Genomic DNA, 20557 nt, shown 5'->3' with positions numbered 1-20557 from the left:
AAGTTTGCATTGGCTTCAGAGAATTCCGGCCTGGCCAGTAGGGGCTCATTCTTTACGGGCCACTCCTAGCATGACCTGCCATTCCTTGGGTCGCCCTGACTTCCTCCCTCTGCAGAAGCAGCTGGCTTTGTGAGGCTCTTTGGCCAAAGGCTCACACAAGTGCAGACAGCCAAAATCCTCATAACCACTTGTCCATAACGCAGCCGAGGGAAACAGGAACTTGACCTGTTTTTTGCACAGCTGGGAACAGACAAACTAACCAAAAAAAAGGGTGCTCAGTTGCAGCAGGCCTACAGTGGATACTTGACCCTAAGGCATAACTGTTAGCAAATGCGGTCTGAGGTCTTGCACGGGAGGTAGCAAGGAGGAAACTGGCAGAGGGGAGGGAATGAGGCAAGAGGAACACTATGTTTAGAATGTAATATACCCATTGCAGGCACCTGGAATCTTAGGTGGGGCAGTCATTGCGCTATGTGGGGAGGAGAAAGCGAGCATCCGTGAGATTACCACAGGCTGTGACTGCCTCTGCTATGAACCCAGCACAAGCCACTCTCTGGCCCCTATACATTTAAAGCAGTTGTCATACCACTTTCGACAGTCATGGCTTCCCCCGAAGAATCCTGGGAACTGACGTTTGTTAAGGGTGCTGAGAGTTGTTAGGAGACTCACAGAGCTACCATTCTCAGGGCGGCTTAACAATCAATCCCTCATCCCAGGGAACTCTGGGAATTTTAGCTCTTGGAGGGGAACAGGGATCTCTGAACAACTCTAAGCACCCTTCACAAACGACAGTTCCCACTATTATTTGGGGGAAGCATTAACAGTTGTAAGTGGTATAATACTGCTTTAAATGTATAGTGCCTCTCTCAGCCTCAGGTGGTGCTGGGCCTGATGACCTTTGAGGTCTCTGTGATTCTAACTGCTTTGTCCAATTGATACACAAATTAAAATTATTATTTCCATTGATTGTATTGCTTTGGACGCCCTCAATGTGTTGGAAAAGTGACTCTGGAGTTTTGTAAATAACCATATTCATCAATCACATCAAGGGTAAAAAAGAAAGGTCTCTCGTTTCAACACAGAGAACAGGAATCAGAATCGGTTCTGGAGAAGAGAGGATGAAGTTTAAAAGGAAGTACAATGACACCCTGAAAGTAGCAAGCTAACACACCAGGGAGAAGGGTTCTCTAACATAGTCTTCTTCCTGACATGCTACTTTTCTGACTGCAAGCTTTTAAAAAACAGTAGTGTTCAAGGATGTAGTCCCCCACCTGTGGTCTGAAATGATCCTGTCTATCAAAAAGTATGCCATGAGATTCTTCTGACTGTGTGTTTCAACTCTAACTTTCTACTGCAGTACATACTGAGCTCATTAACAATGTAACTTGACAGCACTAATTGCTTTTTAACAATGTAAACCAAGCACCTTCCAACAAACCAGTAATGAATAACTGCTTGTTGCAAGGCAGAGTGAAAATAAAGAGCTTATGGTTGACTCACTGAATAATCCAGTGAGAATATATTTTTCCATTACATCCACTTAAGTACACTGTGCCCCTGTCTCTGTAAGATTAATAAGACACTGATACAATGGCCACGTTTATCCCAAGTGGTTTATTTCAGTAATGTCCACATAGGTGAAACAATCAATAACAAGAAGTATTTTGAAACCTCCAAAACAAAAAAATCCCACATCACAGCACTTTTAATTTATGTTACCAACGTACAGACAATGCAAATTGGAAGCACAGGGTGACAATATGTATGGAAACACATGTAATGCCACAGGTCAAAATGCGCATTGGCCATTGTGAACATTTTATCCTAAAATAGATCTCTCCATCTCGCAATTAGCAAAATATCAGGTTAACGAAAATATATATTCATTTCTAGTTGTCCTTGCAATATTGGATAAAAGCACAGCCCAAATAGCCCAACAAAAATAGCCCAAATACTTTGGAACATGCTAAAGGAAAGGTTCTTTCTGCAGTTTAGTCAATGAAGCATCGAAGATGGAATTGTGTTGCATTCAGAAGTCATCCTATTTCCCAACACTAGAAAAAAGGCCAGGCTCTCGTCAATCAAGCACACAACCCTCACAAAATGGCGCTCAGTGTCCGGCATCATGCCGTCTGAGCTTCAGCTGAGATGGCGCAAGGCTTTCCCCCCACCCCTACCCCTCATGAAGTGATTCTTATTTTTTTAAAGCCCTTTTCTAACTGCAGCACAGTTATTTTGTTTGCCTAATATCAAGTATGTCCAAAAACTATTCTACGTGAATCTCATTAAAAAGGAGCGCCACATATTAAACCTTCACAAAACTCATTTTGTAGATAGAGGGCCAGGTTTAGACAGGTGTTACAGCTCTCAGGGATTTTGTGACAGAAAACAGGGCAGCGATACACAGCCCATCCTGAACCCTTAGGACCAGACAGAAATCCTGATAGGCTGCATGAGGACCCCACCATGTGGGCTGGATCCGTTCACGAGATGTGTCTTTGCTACTGTGCCTTGAAGGGATTTCAGAAATCACCTTGTGGGAGACAGAAAGGAATTGTGTGGCTTGGCCCTCAGGAAAAAATACTGAGATGGTTTCACTTAGTTTTGGCAACAGTTAACCATTTCAGGTTCATACAAAACCAATTTAAAGGCAAAAATAAATTTTAAACCATATGTTTCATCATTAATCACAATTCAAATCCTGCTCTCAGTATGGCATTCTGAGAAACTAGTAAAAAGACACTCGTCATCTGTTGCGTAACTTAGCAGGCAAGATGATTGCTGCATATCATGTGATAATTGCTGCATATCAATGTAACCAAAACTTCTCTCCAATGTGCTTAAACAGAGTTTGTCACAAAACATGCACAAGGGCAAAGAGATGGATTTTGCTACATTTGCAAAACGAGAACAACTTCAGTGGGGATTTTTATGGTGGAAAGAAAGTGATGACATGGCAATGGCAGATGCACAGCTAACTGAGCCACCCACAGTTTGAGCACCCTGAGAACAACTTCGGAAGATTTCTTTCCCATCTTCTGGGAGATCCGGTAATCACTCACGATTACAGACAGACCAATCTTCCTTACCACGGGGGCATAATATTGCATCATCAGAAACACAACAAGCTTCATTTTAAGGGATTCTAAATGAGTAATGGGTGCTTATGAGTGGAGACTGAGGAATGTGATACAGTATAAATGTCTAGTGCAAGCTGTTCATGGAAGATATTTCTGCATATTTGGAGGGGATTAAAATTGTTCACCTAAAAAAAAGAAAACACCATGAGCTGCTAAGATTTGTGCCTTTAAGTTTCTCTATAAGCAGCTTTTGGGTTTCATTTACAATATAGCATCCGCCAAAGAGCTAATTGCTTTATTAACCATGTAACCAAGCACCTTTCCATAAGAAGCAATGCCCATTTGGACCCATCTTTCTGGATCATCTAGTTCAACATCTTGCCTCCCACAGTAGCCCACAAGCAGACCACGAGGGTAATGACCCTCTCCCTTGATTGCCCCCCAACAAGTGACACTTGGAGATCAACACATTCTCTTTTTCTCCACAATTTTTTCTAATCTAATTAAAGTCACCTAAGCAACATCTTGTGGCAACAAATTCCAACACAGAGGAATGCAACTGGCAACAAAATAAAGAGAAAGGTGGTTTGTTGCATCATGTGCTCCAAGGAAAAGCAGTCCAGAATATGCAACAGCCCCAGGCAGCATTTCATCGGACACTTCTCCACTAAAGCCAATATTAATGCAAGTTAGTTTTTCCCCCTGCACAACTAGTAAAGAGTTGCTCAGCTGAAGCAGGGATTAAGCAGGGAGCTCACATTAAGACAGGCTGCACATTAAAGTAGCACTGGGCTTCTTTTTCTCTATTTTTTACCAGTAGTACACCTATTCTCTTAGTAGTTACTAGGGGTGGGACAGAATATCTGCTAAATCAGACTTAGTACCGGATTCTGACTGAATTTGACAGTCCGCCATCTTTTTGGACTGGCACGGACTTTTTGCAGCAGACTGCAGCTGTAATTGGCACCGATTTTTTAAAAAAAATTTCCTCCCAATTATATGGAATGATCTTTGTAATTTCCTCTAAGTTAGTGCATTCGTAACGGTGGGTAGGTGTAATAAATAAGAAAAAATAAACCATGTGGAACACCATGATCATTTGCACAGGAATTAATCAACTCAACCAGCCCTTCCCAACCTGGTGCCCTCCAGATGTTTTGGACTACAACTCCCATGAACCCCAGCATCACGATGCCATGCTGGCTGGGGATGATGCGAGTTGTAGTCCAAAGCATCTAGAAAGCAGCTGGTTGAGGGAGCCTGTATTAAACAATTGATGCCACAATCCTATCCATACTTACTCCAGCAATATGGTGGGACTTTCTTCTGAGTAAACATGCTTAGGGTTAGGCTCTCAACTGATTAAACCAATCGATGTCACACATAGAGATAGGAAGGCCCAGGAAAAAAAACAGAAAATTTTGGGAGAAAACCATTTTTTTCCCTAAAGGCTCTTTTTTCCCAAAAAATGGGGAAAAAATGAAGCTTCTAGCTCCATTTGTTACCAAAAAAAGGAAAAATTTTAAAAAGTAAATTCAATTTGTAATAATTGTTTGAATAAAATGTACTTTTCATATACCAAATGTGATAATTTTATGCCAAACCAACTTGTACATAATTACATTTTATATTCCTGAAGTAACAAAGTGACTTTGAATCTGTAAAAAGTGCTAATATTGCATTTTTTCAATTTTTCCAAAAAATTGTTTTTTTCAGGGGAAAAAGGGAAAAAATTTTTTTCCATGACTTCAAAATTTCCTGAAATTTTACATCTCTAGTCACACACTGTCAAGCACCCAAAATGTGACATTTGTAATCTACAATACAAAATTTGTAGTCTACAATACAAAATTTCAGCCTTAAATCTGACAGCTCATCCATTTCAAATCTTCCTTTTTTCTATGAGGCACCCCCTTGCTCTCCTCCTTCTAAGATTCTATTAAAGTCTTAAGAATCCTTTGCACATTTTTTGGAGGGGGGATTAATTATTTCAGTGTGATTTATTCTTTCCAAACAAAAATGTGTTTTAAGGATTGCAGCCACAGAATCCAGGCTATCTTTATATAAGCAGCGCCCTCTAGTGGTGAGAAACGCCCCAAGCCTCCCACATCAAATATAAGTTTAGTGGGCTGGCAAAATGGGCAGCAGGTGTTTTTTAATATATCCACAGCGTAGCTTACAAATTCTGGGATTGGCTTAAATTCTGCTTGCATGACATAATGTGCACAAACATTCATGGCATGCTCTACACTTGGATGCAACATCCTTTTTTCAAAACATTGGCAAGGTTTTAAGAGGTTTCACAAGGAAATTTGCAAGGAAAAGAGACGCAACATGCAGAAGCATGCAGAAACATGCAGAAGCATGGAGACAGGATCTGCATGCAATGCGAGACTCCCATTCGCAACTCCCTGGAACCCTCTCATAAGGCACATTTTCAAGCCTAGCCGTGAAGACAAGATACTTCATCTGTTTCAAAATAAACGAATGGTGGAAAAGAACATGTTTCTGACAGGGCTGTGGAGTCAGAGTCAGGAGCAATTTTGGGTGGAGTCGGAGTCGGTAGAAATGTTCCGACTCAAATTTTGATTGACAATTTTTTTAAAATATAAATTCAAAATGTCAAAGAAGCTTCCCATGAAGTCAGCTGTAGTTGAGCATTTCACCATAACTCAAGATGGAAAACATTTTGTGTGTCCGTGTATGCCACAGGACCCAGATGAAGACAAATGCTGTGATGCCAAGATCAGCGCATATTCAGGCAGGGATAAAAATGCTCTTATCAGAGCTTCCAATTTAAAAAGACATTTACAGCCCTTTCCAGGGCTGTGGAGTTGGAAGCAATTTTGGGTGGAGTCGGAGTCGGACAGTAGAAAAATAGAGGAGTCGGAGTCGAAGGTTTGGTGTGCCGACTCCACAGCCCTGGTTTCTGTGCCAAAATGGAAAATTACATGCCTTGTGACTGCTTGGGTCTCTAGGCACCAACCAGGAGTCAAAGAACATGAAGCCTGCTTCATGAGCTACAGCAGTCATGGGGAACCTCGAGCCTGCAGGTCAACTGCGGCCTCCTAGAAGTTCCAGTGTGGCCCTCTAGACCACTCCTGGCAAACCACGCCCACCTGGCATCATGTGTGTCATCAGGTATGGGGGTGGTACCGTCACAGCTTCAAAGGAACTATTGGGAGCTTACAGTGAGCTCCCGATGTGGATTATGGCATGCTCCAGCAACTGATGGACAGTGGCGCATGCCACGCTCCAGGATCATGCAGGGCTTTGCCTGGAACCTCCCTGCTAAAATGGAGCAACAGCCCACCTCCCTCTGTCTTAAGCAGGAGGAGCTTCAACGCACAACCTTCGTGAGCAAGCCCTGGGAGAAGGTGGGAATTGCCCTTAGAGGAGCCTCGTCATCTGACATCATTTTAGCGACAGGTAAATGACAGGAGGTGGCCCCGCCTACCTGGCAAATTTGGTCCCCCAGGGGTAGGGCAGATATAGATCTGGCCCTCTAGGGAACCACCCTTGAGGTAGGGCTAATGTTGGGGGAGGAAGAGAGTGGTGTGTGTGTGTGTGTAAATTTAAGGCAGGGATCGCCAATCTTTTTAGGCCTACAGACATTTGGATTTTTGAGCAAGTGCTGTGGGCAGCTGCCCATCTGGTAGCTACTCTCCCTACTCCCCCCGATTAGACCCCCCATTTCCAAACAGAGAGGGAACGTGCCCATGAACATACATCTTTTTCCAAAGGGATCTGGGTAAAGATCAGGTCCAGCAGAATTCATCTGATCTTTGGAAAGCACATGCAGCTGAAAGGGGCAGTGGCCAACAGCGTCACTCTTCCAACTTCCAACTTCAGCTCTGTGTGCTTTCCAAGGGAGCAGGAATCAGCCACCCTCAGCAGCTCATGGCAAAGGAGGCAGAGGGAAGGGGGCTGCTCCAAAGCTTTGCAGGCACGATGAGAAGACCTCAAGGGCACCACTGTGCTCATGGGCACCACGATGGCAACCTAATTTAAGGTCATCCCAAAACCTTCCCTGCAACAAAATGAACTCAAAGGTGGTATTTTCAAAAATAAAAATTTGTGGAGCAGATATGACAATGCCCCAGAAATGCCACTGCAGGACAGGTAAAAGCTGGAATCCAAACATGCACACGCACACACATCCGTGTAACATGCAGACATTTGAGGCCGTTGTTTTAAAATTGGCAAAGGCATGCTTTTCAATGGTAAGTAAGGTCAGCCATATTCTCTCTCTCTGCTTTAAACGTACGGTGAACATTATACCACTTTAAACTGCTGTGGCTTCCTCAAAGGAACTGGTTTGTTAACCACAGTTCTCAGAGTGGTTTAACAATCAGTCTCTCTTCCCAAGGCACTCTGGGAATTACAGCTCTGTGATGAGGAATGGGAGGGGGGGTCACAAACGACAGTTCCCAGGATCTTTTGGGGAAAGCCACAACTGTTCAAAGTGGTATGATGCTGCTTTAAAAGCATGGTGGAGATGCGGCCTTGGTTGGACATCGCCCTGGGAGTTTGTGAGCCAAGACGGTGCCCAATTGCGTCAATCGAGTGTCTTCAGTGTCAATATCAGGGCCCAAACTTGGCCCGGCTTTCCCATCCGGCGAATGAAATGAGCCAGCTTGAGGGCCCACAATTAAAAAGCTCATCAGGCATATGGTCAAATTCCAGTCTGGGAGCATGACCCTCGCAGGGGCATTTCCAGGGAATGGTGAGAGAGAACAACAAGACAGGCTTTGGCCCGGGATCCACTAGGGGAAGCCTCTGCCCAGATCCACAGTGGCAGTAAAAGGTACAAGTTCCTCAACCGGAAGGGGCCCGTGGCAACCTCAATCCAGGGCCCACTCGGAAAGCCACTGCTCACAGGTGCCTCGTGGCGGCTCCTCCTCTTGTGTCTCCGGGGTCTTGCCTTCCTCTGGGATCTCAGGGATTGGGGTGCCAAGCCCATTTCCCTGCCTCTCTTCCTCCGCCGCCAGGGCGCTCCGGTCTCTCAGTTCTTGGATCAGCTCGTCCAGCCGGTGGATGGTGTGCTGAGGGGCCCAGTTGCTGTCCAAGGCGGGGACAAACGGGTCCGGTGCACTCACCTCGATTAGCTCCTTGCCGGTCGGGATGCGCAAGTAGTAGGCATGGAGCATCATGCGGTAAGGGCCGCTGTCCTTCTTAAAGCTGTACGTAAAGTCACCGACTACCGGGTGGCCAATGGCGCTGCAGTGGACCCGGAGCTGGTGGGTTCTTCCTGAGTGGGGAGAGGGAGCACAGCAAGATCTCTGTTTTGAGGCTGAGACGTCAAACATTTCATGCAATTCCAGCAGTGACACTGTGCCAACAGACCATGTGACACCAATCCCGTTCCAGTTACACCGGCGGCCTGAACGCTTCCAAGCCCAATTCAAAATGCTGATTTTAACCTATAAAGCTTTTACACCTCAGAAACCCAATCTTTTCTGGAACGCCTCTTCTGATGAGAAACCCCCAGGTCGTCCTCTGAGGCCCTTCTCCAGGTCCCCCTCTTAGGGAGGCTCAGAGGGTGGTGACAAGGGAGGGGGCCCTTTCAGTGGTGGCTCCCCATCTGTGGAATATGCTTCCCAGTGAGGTCCTCCTGGCACCTTCATTGACTTCTTTTTGGCAGCAGGTAAAGACATACCTTTCGCCCCAGGAATCTGATAGACTCAGATGATGTTACCTGTATTAGTGTGCTGCCACAACTTTCTGTGGCTGTATGGGGGTGTGGCTGTGGGTTGTTTTATTATTTCGTTTTATGGTATGATCTATTTACTTTTGTTTTTAACAAGGTTGTAGGTCACTTGGGAGACCTCAAGCAACTAATCAATCTAATCAATCAACCAATCAACAAACATACAGTAGGGCCCCACTTTACGGCATTCCGCTTTAAGGCGTTCCACTTATGCAGCGGCTTTCATTTTCAATTTTAAAGTTTTTTTTTCTCTTTTGCGCCGTTTTCATGTCATTTTTGCGTGACGCGGCCCATTATAGTGAATGGGGTTCCGCTTTACGGCGATTTCCGCTTTACGGCGGGGGTCCGGAATGGAACCCGCCATATAAGCGGGGCCCTCTAGCTCAGTACTGTCTCACTGAGTGGCAGGGGCTCTCCAGGGTGTCTCCCAACCTCACCTGGAGATGCCATCGGGGACTGAAGCTGAGATCTTCTGCATGCAAAGCAGATGCTCTTACACGGACCCACAGAGCTCTTCCCTAGGGAACAGCCACAGCTTAGTGGAAGAGTAGCAACAAGAGCACAGAGGAGTGGGAAACTGACCCCAGTGGAAAGGGCTAGCTTGGTTAACACCCAGGAAATAGACAGACATGTTGCACCACTGGAAAGGCCTCAGCCGTCCCAGGGATCACGTTCAAAGGAAGGGCAAGAATCCTTACCTGTAAATGGCTGCAGGAGCACTTTTGTCGCTGGATCGCCGCTATAAAGGCCATGTTCCAGTACTGTTAGCTCTGACTGGCAAGGTTTGGGGTTCTCACAACCTGTTAGAAGTTAGGGGTTGTTATTAATAATATCTATCTAGCATTTTTTCCCCAGGATGCCAGCAGCAGCTGACGTGGTACCCTCAGGATGTTTTTACCCTACAACATCCATCATCCCTAATCATTGGCTATGCTGGCTTGGGCTGATGGGAGTTGGGAGTCTAACATCATCTGCAAAGCACCAGGTTGACTACCCTGGTTATAAGCTGTCAAATAATTTTGCATACATTTCTCCAAGCCTGCAAAACCTGTGCACCTTAAAACGGTGGTAAGTTTCAATGAACTCTGTAGGACAGAGGTGTTTTTACTAGGAGCTGTTCCTTACAACAGCTCCTGAAAGTAGACCAGTATTGTTAGCCCAGGTTACAGCCAGAGGAGTGGGCTGAAGCAGAGACATAGTGGCTCACCCCATCTAGGCCCAGTGCAGACATAACACTAAACCATTGTTATTTTTCTTAACAAGCTTAAGTATTTTTTCTGAATACATAAACCACAGTAAAGAATTGGCCACAAACCAGGATATGAAGCCATGGTTTAAAATGGATTTGCAAACCATGGTTTGAGGCATTCGTCTTGAGCAAACCATGGTTTATGGCAGGTTCCCAGTCTCTGCTTGCAAGGTGACAAGCCGATCTGACTGGTATCCCTTATTCGTGCCCTCTGGGGGCAAAGGATTTGCTTGGCAAGTAAAGCTATGTATTTGATATCTTAACCAGGTTTAACACAACAAACCACAGTTAGTGCTGCTAACCATGGTTAAGCACTGTCTCTGAAATGGGGCCTGCTGCCTGAAGCAAGCTCATTTCCTCAACCCAATTTATGGGAACAAGTCTCTCTCTTTCTCTCCCTCCCCTGGGACCTGTCCAGGGTCCTGAAGAACTTGACTCTGCCTTCAAATCCTGATTCATGACTTTAAGTGGGACGCTACCCCGCACATCAGTCCTCCGGCTCAGCCCAGCCTGCCACCTCCAGACCCCATAGAGGGCTGATCCTGTGCCAAGACTGGACAATTACAAGACGGAGGGCAGGAGGTGTTGTGCAGACTCAATGAGGCAGAGCGAGAGCTTAGCGCGAAACAAGCAAGCCTACCCTGAGTCCCTTCAGTGCACATCATGTGGGTCAAGCCTTCTGTCGTGTTCTTCCCAATGGCGTAATGGATTGTCATCTTCGCCTCCTGAACATGGCCCCTCACCTGCCAAGCAGAAGATGCATTTTGTAGCAACGCCCTGAAGTGCAGCGCAATACATAAAAAGTGCAAGATACTTGGGACCAAATCTCTAAAAGAGTGCCTTCAACCATCTTGGACTCAGGGTCTACCTGGTTGGCATTGACCTACAACAAGGCCTTTTCAGTGGTGGCTTCCTGCCTGTAGAATATCTTTCCCGGTGAGGTGTGTCTGTTTCTGTCACTAATGACTTTGGAGGAATTTTAAAACATTTTTTGTCTAACCAGGCATTTGATGGCCTAAGGGGACTGTTCCTGGCAACCCAGAATTCTTTTTCAACCTCCTTCATCCCCTCTGAAAAATAGAAGGGCAGGGCATGAATCATCACTAGAAACATAGGCAGCTGCCTTATACTGAGTCAAGCCATTGGTCCACCTAACTCAGTACTGACTACACTGACTGGCAGCAGCTCTCCACAGTTTCAGGCAGGGGGACATTCCCAGCCCTATCTGGAGATACCGTTGGGGATGGAGCCTGGGACCTTCTGCATGCAAAGCAGGTGTTCTGCCACTGAAGCTATGGCCCTTCCCCTCACCTGGGCAAAGGCTAGAAGCAAACCTGAAGAATGCGGCAGCTTACCAGTGCCAGGTAGGCCTTGGTCACCATCCGTTCCTTGAAGCATTTGTATGCGCTCCCAGCAGCTGCCTTGTTGAGGGCCACGCAAAGGGCCCCACTGGTGGAGAAATCCAGCTGATGGCAAAACCTGGACGAGCAGAAGATTAATTTATTTATTGCTAGTAGCCTCACGCCCAGATTGCCTGGAAATCCTCAGAAACCAAAAAATCAGTGCGGTTTTGAAAGGTTCCATCCGCCATCTTGATTCAAAATGGCATCCAGACACAGAAGAAAACGCGCTCCTTGGTCTCTGGGCCTATCATGCAGAATTTGGTTATGGTATCTTAAAAAGTGCCCAACAAACCCATAGCAAGCAAACCACTAACTTCGCAAAATATATAGCGGAGGGAAAAATTTCCAAACGCAGGAGCACAGCTTTATCAATAATGTGCTTTTTTAATATTAGTAAATATAAAAGTCCCATATATACCCATATATCTGTATATATCCCATATAGTCAAATGTACATAGTCCCAGGCGATGGTCTGAAGGCAGAAGGGCAGCTCCCTGTCAGGTCTGGTCAGTGCCTGGGTGGGAGACAGCCTGGGAACCACATGTGAGCCGCCTTGGATTTCCATGGTGGAAAGAAAGGTAATAAATAAATGTCTGAAAAAGCTGCCTTTGCCTTTTCCCTCTCACAGTGAAAAACACTTTGCACTTTTGACCTGGTGTGCAGTCCATTGACATGGGTTTCCCTAAAAAATTGAACTGGGAAGTTTCCCTATGCAAATTAGCTGAATTTGCATAGGGTGATTTGAATATGAACTCCCATCTGCCCCAACATGCATGGCCAATAATAGCTATGGAAGATGGGAGTTATATAGTTCAGCGACATCCTTGCTGAAGCTAAGCAGGGCTGAGTCTGGTCAGTGCCTGGCCGGGAGACCATCCCATGTATGCTGCCTTAGGTTCCTTGGTGAAAGAAAGGTGGGGCACAAAATGTAATAAAAAAAACCAAAATAAACATCTGGAGGGCTCAAGAGAGTCATCTAAATAGCATATTTACTGTAACCGCATTTCATAGGCAACAGCCAAAAACTCTGAAAACTGACAAACCTGCTTAATATCATATTTGCAATTGACATCTATTCACTGTTACTGATCAGCTTATCAAACAGAAAAATGTCCAGGGGGAAATGAAGCGCTGGAAAATGTTCTGCCCCACAACACTGTTGCCATAACAACAGCCGTGCAAAGCAGTACATCGTAATTCCCATTTTACAGATGAGGGGAGTGTCTGGGGCTGAGAGGCCACAGCTGACAAAGGAAACAACCCAAGGTCTCCCAAGGTTCAGGACCAACAATCCTGCCCACCAAAGCCCCTTTTTCTCCCCACATCGCTCACCGGAAGCCGTAGTAAGTGTCGGGGTCGGCGAGCTCAGGGAAGCGGTATTTCAGCTGACTCTGCAGGGTGAGCTTTTCGTACCACATTTTGCTGTCAATGCGGACGTCCCAGTGTTTGTTGACCACAATGAAGTCGGTGCTTTGGTACAGAATGGAGAGGTTATCAATGCTCACTGGCTCCATCGCGGCGGAGGCGGACCCTTTGGAGCAGAGGAGAGAGACGTGGTTCTTAGCTTCTCAAGTGGAAAGCGCTGGTTCCCGCTCTGAGCTAGAAGCAAATGCTTGGGAGGCTGTTTGGGGTTATTCAGTGGGAGAAGTAAAGCACTCTGCACATGCTCATCGGCGCTGTGATGCGGATGGGTACAGAAGTAAAGCCTGGGTTTGGATAAAGCCCTGATGACAAGCGTCAGAGGTGCATTTAAGTGCACGGTGGCAATGAGGCTGAGCTACAAATCAGAAACGCCCTCACCCAGACCCTGAAATCACTAGGCAGCCTTGGACAAAGCAGTCTCTCCCGCCTCAATTCCAAATCTGCAATAAGAGGTATAATAGTACGGGTTTATCTTGCAATGTTCTTAGACGACAAGGTGCCCTCTGGCTGTTTTTGACTACAACTCCCATCAGCCCCAGCCAACATGGTCATGTTTTGGACTACAACTCCCATCTGCAGTTGAAAACATCTGGAGGGCACTAGTTTTGGCGAAGGCTGCCCTAAAGGAATTTTGTATAGATTAAAGCAAGAGAGAGCAGAGAGAGCTGCTCTCACACTCAGGTCCTGCTTTTGGGCTTCCCGTTGGGGCATCTGGTTGGCCACTGTGAAACCAGGATGCTGGCCTAGATAGGCCCCCTTTGGCCTGATCCAGCAAGCTCTTCTTAGGACCATAAGTTTGGAGAGAAATATAATTTTTCTTGTTGCGATTAACGATTGGGAGTCCGAAACCCTTGCTGATCTACTGCAGATCCCCCAGAGATCTACCAGTAGGTACTCATCTACCTTCTGACCTAAAGGCCCAATCTTTTTTTCCAGATCTTTTAACCTGTCCATCCTAAGATGGGCAAGTGAGTCATTTCTGTCTATCACACCAACTTTCTTAGGTGTGGGGTGGTGAAACTGCACAAATTCCCTGTCCTTCCATTGAGAATACTGTAGCCGCATTTAGCTGGTCTGGTGCTTGCGGGTGAATTTGTTATTGCCTCTCCCTTTTATATTTCCTGCTTTCATATCTTGTTTTATGGTTTGATTGCTTTCTGGGTTGTTTTTATTTAGCGGCCTTGAACATCTTTGGAAGCAAGATGGAAATTCCTTAACAAAACAGGATAGCTAACCAACAATGAGCAATTTCTTTTATGAACTTCAGTTTAATTAAAAAGCACAGTTCTAGTGAGAGGGGCGCTGAAGTTGCCCACCCACAATGAGCACCTTGGCAACAGGCTGAGCTTAATCCAGCTCACCCGCTGGCCACAGTTACCCCCCACTAGGGTCGCCCGCTTTGTGCTTCTGTTTTTAAATTACATTTCAAACTGTGCATGTATACATAACTATAGGCATATTTTGCTATTATTTTGCAGTCTTTTTTAGGCGACGCTCAAGTGACTTCCCTGTTGGGTTCTTCACACAACTCGCAGACGACAGAGGATGGGGACAGGGGGTGCACCGAAGGCCAGCTCTTGCCATTCTCGTGTCACGCTCTGGCTGTTTTGAACAGCCCCTCCAGAGAAGGGTTCCTGCTCGGTTCTCCCTCCCCTTTGGGGTAAAAAAGGCTGCAGGCTTCTTCCCCACGGCAAACGTCATGACAATTAAGGGGCCAGAACATGCACCCCATCGGCAAACACCTCCCTCCAAAAAAGATCAATTTTGCACGGGGAGGCTTGCAAAATTGCGGAGCCTCAAGCGCCCTTCCTGCCTATCCCACGCACGCATGCAGGGAGCGCGCACAGTCGGCCAAGAACTGCACCGCGCCGGGCGGATGGATCGACCGACCTGCAACTTTGCGCCAGGCGCGAGCGAGCCAGTGTTGCGGGCGCTGCGCCGGGGAGAGGCGCGCGACGGCTCTACATTGTAGCCGGCAGTCCCGGGCCAGGGAGCGCGTGAGGAGGGGGCCGGCCAGACAGCCAGACAGCCAATCAGCGCCTTCCCCGGCCCCGCAAGTATGGAACGCTCACCCGGAACTGGAAGGGCGCGCGCGTAGTTTGCAAAGAAAAAAAGGAAAGTCAGCTGGGCTGTTGCAAAAGTAACATTTGCAATTGCAAAAGGGGTCCCGGTGTTTTGGTTGGGGTTTTTTGGGGGGGGGGAGGTTGCTTTTCTTTTGTTGCATGCATCAAATATATAACCCAAAACAGCGTTATTTGTTCTTTTTCATTTATTTTCACCGCCTTGCAAAGGAGAGAGGGACGTTCCGCTGATGGAAGAAGATGAGCCCGAGCTGTACGGCATCGAAGATGAATTTGAGGATCAGTTTGCGGACGAGCTGGAGGTGCTGGCTGAGCTGGAAGGTGGGGGACCGTGGGGTGCTCTTGGAGGGCAAAGGCCAGGCTTGAAGAGGACAGGTGGAAATGAGCGGGGGGGGGAAGATGTCGCATTTTTGCAGCTGCATTTACCCAGTAAACCTGTGCCCACCCTAATATGTTTAAATGTGTAAATGAAAGATGATCACGATGGAGATTTTATATTCCAAACGATTGTTTTAATAAAGTTTACAATTTATATAGGGCTTTAAGGGAGCTCTCCTGGTGACACATTTTATAATTCTTACCAGAACTTGCATGGTATGAATTGTTGCCCCCACTTTGCAGAACAGCATGGAGCACTGAGGCCAAGAGCCAGGGCAGGCGCCAGAGGGTGGCCAGGGCAGGCCCTGATCAAGGGCCCTTGAAGGGTCCCACCTTAGAGTGGGTGGGTAGTGTTCCTGTTCCACAATCTGCAGCAGCATCTGCTCCCAACCCAGCTGCGGATCACAGAGGAAGCTCCCAGACACCCCACCTACAACTAAGTCCTGCAACACCCATCTGCACACCCCACCTACCTCTCCCATTGTGGTGAATGCTGGCCACCTTGTGCTCACATGCCTGCCATCAACCAAGCTGGCAGCTGAGGCTTCCCTAAGAGGCTGATGCCTCCGTTGCCATCTTTGTTGATGGCATGCATGCGCACAGCGTGACCAGAATATACTCCAGCGGGAGAAATAGGTGGCACGTGCAGATAGGTGCCATGGGTCCGGGGCAGGCTGATGGCCAAGGGCTCAGTCATGCCTGGCACCAGCCCTGCCAAGAACGATGTGACCATTTAATTATTTGGATAGTGTCACCACTGCCCAGGGGCCAGGTCCCTGCCCCAAAGAAGTCCCAGTCTAAAATTCAGCATGGTGGGGAGGGGGAGGCAGAGGAAGGGGAGGCAGACCTGCCCCAGTGGCTTGATGCCAGAGCCAGCACGGACTTCCTGATATTTATTTATTATTTGATCCATATCCTGCCCTTCCTCCCAGCAGGAGCCCAGGACAGCAGACAAAAGCACTAAAAACACTTTAAAACATCATAAAACCAGATCTTAAAATGCATCAAAGCAAAACATCTTTAAAAACATTTTTTTTAAAAGCTTTCAAGACATCTTTAAAAAACAACACAGATGTGTAAAAACATATTAAAAAGTAATTCCAACACAGACACAGACTTGATTCAGGACACTCTGGGTGTAAGGCCTGTTGGATGTAACTTCTGAGGACTTATGAGTAAGCATACATAAGACTGGGCTGTTACAGCCTCTTATTCATTGTGGATTTTTATGGGGATATTTACCAAGATCTTTCATGGGCACCATTGCAGGTACTGATGGCCACTGGCACCCACATTGGTGACCCCTGGTTTATTGTATGGCTTTATAAGATGAAAATAAAAAGATTTGTATTTTTGGTGCTACCAAGATTCACGCTGCTGTTCGCAAATTTCATACAAGCTCTTTTTTAACATCCAATCTCTAAATTACCTAACAGAGGGCCCACGCTGCTTTCTGAAGGCTCATAACAGATACTGCCCGAACTACTTTTCTCTTAAATATATGAGCCAAGTAATGTCTTCTCTGCTTTTTCATCTCCTTTCCTTTCAGAAAAAGTGCCTCAGGCATCATCCCATAAAGTCTCTGAGTTCCGAAGCAGAAAGCGGACGTTTGAAGAGGCGCTCTCTGCCGGGGATTTGGTTAAGGACTCCAGCCCTGAAGCCAGCCGCCCAGGCCTGCAAAAGACTTCCCGGGGTCAGGGCTTCGCCAAAGAGGCTATCAGCAGTATTGGCCTGAACTCTGAGGAGCTGGAACCCCTTGTGGCAGATCCAGAAATCCCTCGGAATCTGCTTCTCCAAGAGGCTGATGCTACTCATAGTAGGTTTTGCTGGGCGTTGTGAGTTTTCTGTACAAGGAATGGCAATTTGCTTGAAATAGGTTTGCAAAGTGTTCGGGGGGGGGAGTTTATTTCCTGGGGCTCAAGGCAGCAAAGCGGGTTCTTTGGTCTTCCACTTTATTGTCACAACAATCCTGCGAAGTAAGTTAGGCTGAGGGAGAATTGCTGGCCGAAGATCACTCCATGGAGAAGTGGGGGATTCAAACCTGAGTCTCCACTGTCCTATTCTGAGACTCTAATCACTGTACAACGCTGTCCCTATAATAACATAGGTGTGAAGGAGCATTAGGTTCCCATCTAGGTTACACTCTCAGCTCACACAGAACGACGCTGGGCCCCAGTAGAGCAGATATGAGTTGGACTGCAACTCCCATCGTCCCTGGCTGTTGGCCATGCTGGCTGGGGCTGAAGGGAGCTGGAATCCAATAATATTTGGAAGCCACAGATTCCCCCTCCCTGGTCTACACAGAGTGGCCGTGGCCCTCTGGAGTGCCTTCCTTCCTCTGGAGGCCTTCCCAGTCCTCACTGGAGATGCCATCGGGGGTTGCAGCTGGGAGCTGCTGCATGTAAGCAGATGCCCTACCACGGAGCCAGGAGCCTTCCCCGGCAGTGAGCGTGGCAGGTAGAAGGCTGCGTTAGAAATCCCCTCCGGTGCCCATTTTCTTCCTGCTGGGGCATGTCGTCCCTTTCAAGGCCAGCAGACCACATTGGTGTAAGAGCTGTTCCTTTTTTGTTCCCTCCCTGCCCTTTCGGGTCCGACAGCTCCAAAGCCAAAGCGGCAAAGGCGGCTCGAAGCTGTGAAGAAGCTGGACTTCGGGGTGGAGGCAGTGGAAGCCGTGACAGATCCACCGCAGAATGGAGTCGCTCCTCCTCTTCCCCCGGCCACCGGCTCAGAACTGCAGGATGCAAGGTTAACGCCCCAGGCCGGGAAGGGAGGGACATGTTACTTGCCCTGATAACTTGCCCTTGTTGCACAGCTTTCAAAATCTCAGTATTAGCCATGCTGCTGGAGTCCTTGAGCAGCCTTCCCCGACCGGCTGCACTCCAGGACTTTGGGGCTGAAACTCCCATCAGCCCCAGCGTGCAGGGCCAACAGCCAAGAATTGTGGGAGTCACAGTTCTAAACATCTGGAGGGCACCAGGTTGGGTTCTGGAGTAATAGTTGTTATTTTTAGTATTTATCAAGTACCTAAAGCTAGGCACTGGGGTGGGGGTACGGATGGCCAAGTGGCTTAACTGGCTCCCTGGTGACTTCCAAGCAAGGCTGTCGCGTTATTTATTAATATGAGTATTATTTGTTGCCTTCTTCCGCAAGGGTCTCCGAGCGATGTGCAACAACGGAAGTCAGATCTAAACAATGCATACAAGTAGAACGTAATAAAAACGGATCACAGGCTAATTCTCAACAGTAATGCCCCCAGCACCATGCGGTTCCTCCAGCTGGTCGCTTACAGGGAGGGACGTAACACGGCTTTGCAGATCAACTGACCACCCCCGCCCCCCGTCCCCAAGGCTGTTGTCCTCAGAGTGACGGTTGGAACGTAGAGAGCTGCCTTTTGCTGAATGGTCCGTCTCGCTCAGTAGCGTCTTCGCCAGGGGTTCCCAAACTTTTTTTTGTCCCCGCGGACCAGTTGAAAACTGGTGATGGTCTTGGCGGACCGCTTAATGATTTTTCTGCCTGTTGTAGCATTACGATTTGTAATTGCTTGTTTGTTTATTTGTTTCTTGTATTTTATTGCCATAAAGGAAGCCACAGACCTGAACTTGCAAGATCTGAACAGGGTGGTTCATGACAGATGCTATTGGAGGTCATGGATTCATAGGGTCGCCATAAGTCGTGGTCGACTTGGAAGGCACATAACAAAATATTTTATTGTGTTACAGTTTGTGTTCCATAGAATTCAAGTTGTGACACAGTAAAATCCAGTATGGGGGGGGGAAGAATCAACCAAAATGCAGTTAAAAATCAGTATGCGCACTGGATGTGGACATGCCTCAGACCACCTGAATGAAGTTTGCAGGCCACTGGTGGTCCTGTCTGGGAGCCTTTGGTCTGTGCTGACTGGCAGCGGCTCTGCAGGGTTCCAGGCAGGAGTCTTGTCTAGCCCTACCTGCAGATGCCGGGGATTGAACCTGAGACCTTCTGCATGCAAAGCAGGTGCACAGCTAGCTCAGCTTCGGCCTTTCGCCTATTTAAAAGCGTCACGCGCAGATAAGTGTAAAAATTACAATTGATCCAGAATAGTGGGGATCAAACAGAGCCGGGTTGGAAAACTCATAGCCCCCCTCGATGTTTGCTGGATTGCAGCTCCCATCATCCCTGACCACTGGCCATGCTGACCGGGGGGGGAGCTCTAGTCCCAACGACATCTGGAGGGCTGCAGGCCCCCCCAGCCCTAGAATAGAGCAGTGTTGCAAACAAATCTACGTTTGTGGTTTTTTGGGGTTTTTTTTGCCGAAATCTATTCTGACATCTGTTAGCAAAGTCACTTAAATAATGTAAATGGAGTCAAGAGAGAAAAGTCCTGATAACCAAGTTCCCGAGCAAACTGAACAAAAAAACAGCATATAACTCAAGGCGAAAGGAAGAGAGAGGTAGCGTGCCAGAAGAGAGAGATTTTGTCTGTCTTAGTTCAGGCTTTGTACGTAGCAGGGAGACATACAACCAAACGTACAGAAGAAAAACTCCCTCAGAAGTACACTGCCAGTCAGGACGTGGTACCTCACTGAAGATCATGCAACTCTGCCTGGTGGCTAAGCAACACCTCTACCCGTTCCTCTCTTGGATAGTTGACTTTAACACTTACAGAATTAACCCTTAAGTTGCACACTGAATGATCTCTGCTGTTGCACTTCCAAGATCAAAGCGTGCTGTTTTTTGGAGGGTGGCATTTAACCCTCTGATGGCTCTCCTCGTTGTGTTTCCTGGACCTTGCTGTGAAGGACTCCAGGGCTTGGGATCCCGGATAGCATGGGAGTGAGCGGCATGGTTCTGCTGCATGTTACCCCACCAGAAGAAAGGGACTCTAGGAAGGTCCTCAAGCGCCCGCCAATCCTGGAGGACTATATCAATGTGACTTCTACTGACGGCACCCGAGTCTTTATGGTTGTTAAAGAAGATGGGATGGCAACGGAGGTACCCCTGAGACTTGGAGGCAGAGTTCTTTGAAAACTCACTCCATCCCCTCCCCCTTTCACTATTCTATCTTGGGGTGAGGACAGCATCCCGTCCCCTTAATGTGCCTGGGACACAAGCCTGGTATATTTATGTGAAAATCTTGTCTGGTTTCTGCAGCTTTCCAACTCCGTTGGGTGGAACAGAGGGAGACCACTTCATCTACTGGGCGTCCCGTTCTCCTATCTGAAGGAGCAAGTTACTGAAGAGGTATTGACCATCC

The 20557-nt window shown here is 47.3% G+C and overlaps 2 protein-coding genes across 4 annotated transcripts in view; one reads left to right on the top strand and one right to left on the bottom strand.

Moving 5' to 3' along the window:
• Positions 1 to 1601: 1601 nt before the first annotated feature.
• On the bottom strand, positions 1602 to 14879 carry RPUSD1 (RNA pseudouridine synthase domain containing 1). Its single transcript, XM_061599567.1, has 6 exons — positions 14756 to 14879; positions 12776 to 12974; positions 11395 to 11518; positions 10680 to 10782; positions 9489 to 9590; positions 1602 to 8331 (listed from the first exon to the last, which is right to left on the bottom strand). Exons 2-6 carry the CDS (start codon positions 12955 to 12957, stop codon positions 7925 to 7927), a joined length of 918 nt encoding a protein of 305 aa, XP_061455551.1. The 5' UTR covers positions 12958 to 12974; positions 14756 to 14879; the 3' UTR covers positions 1602 to 7924.
• CHTF18 (chromosome transmission fidelity factor 18) overlaps positions 14789 to 20557 on the top strand; it is a 23727-nt gene continuing 17958 nt past the window's right edge. The window contains exons 1-6 of one of the 3 annotated variants that reach the window (XM_061599566.1): positions 14789 to 14922; positions 15157 to 15267; positions 16874 to 17140; positions 17922 to 18069; positions 20103 to 20295; positions 20455 to 20544. In XM_061599566.1, the coding sequence (XP_061455550.1) occupies positions 15177 to 15267; positions 16874 to 17140; positions 17922 to 18069; positions 20103 to 20295; positions 20455 to 20544 (789 nt within the window). In that variant the 5' untranslated portion in view covers positions 14789 to 14922; positions 15157 to 15176. The other 2 variants (XM_061599565.1, XM_061599564.1) reach the window with 2 other exon arrangements.

Source organism: Rhineura floridana, chromosome 17 (assembly GCF_030035675.1).
Source record: "Rhineura floridana isolate rRhiFlo1 chromosome 17, rRhiFlo1.hap2, whole genome shotgun sequence".
Classification (NCBI taxonomy): domain Eukaryota; kingdom Metazoa; phylum Chordata; class Lepidosauria; order Squamata; family Rhineuridae; genus Rhineura; species Rhineura floridana.
Note: the sequence above shows the minus strand (reverse complement) of the source record. Positions and strands in the feature narration are given on the sequence as shown.

What these genes read in the sequence shown, in the direction of transcription:
- RPUSD1 (XM_061599567.1), bottom strand. Translation starts at nt 12,957, where the DNA reads ATGGAGCCAGTGAGCATTGATAACCTCTCCATTCTGTACCAAAGCACC. An exon ending in GACACTTACTACGGCTTCCG is followed by an intron (nt 11,519 to 12,775) that starts GTGAGCGATGTG and finishes CTGCTCGTCCAG; the next exon opens with GTTTTGCCATCAGCTGGATT. An exon ending in GTGCACTGAAGGGACTCAGG is followed by an intron (nt 9,591 to 10,679) that starts GTAGGCTTGCTT and finishes AACTTCTAACAG; the next exon opens with GTTGTGAGAACCCCAAACCT.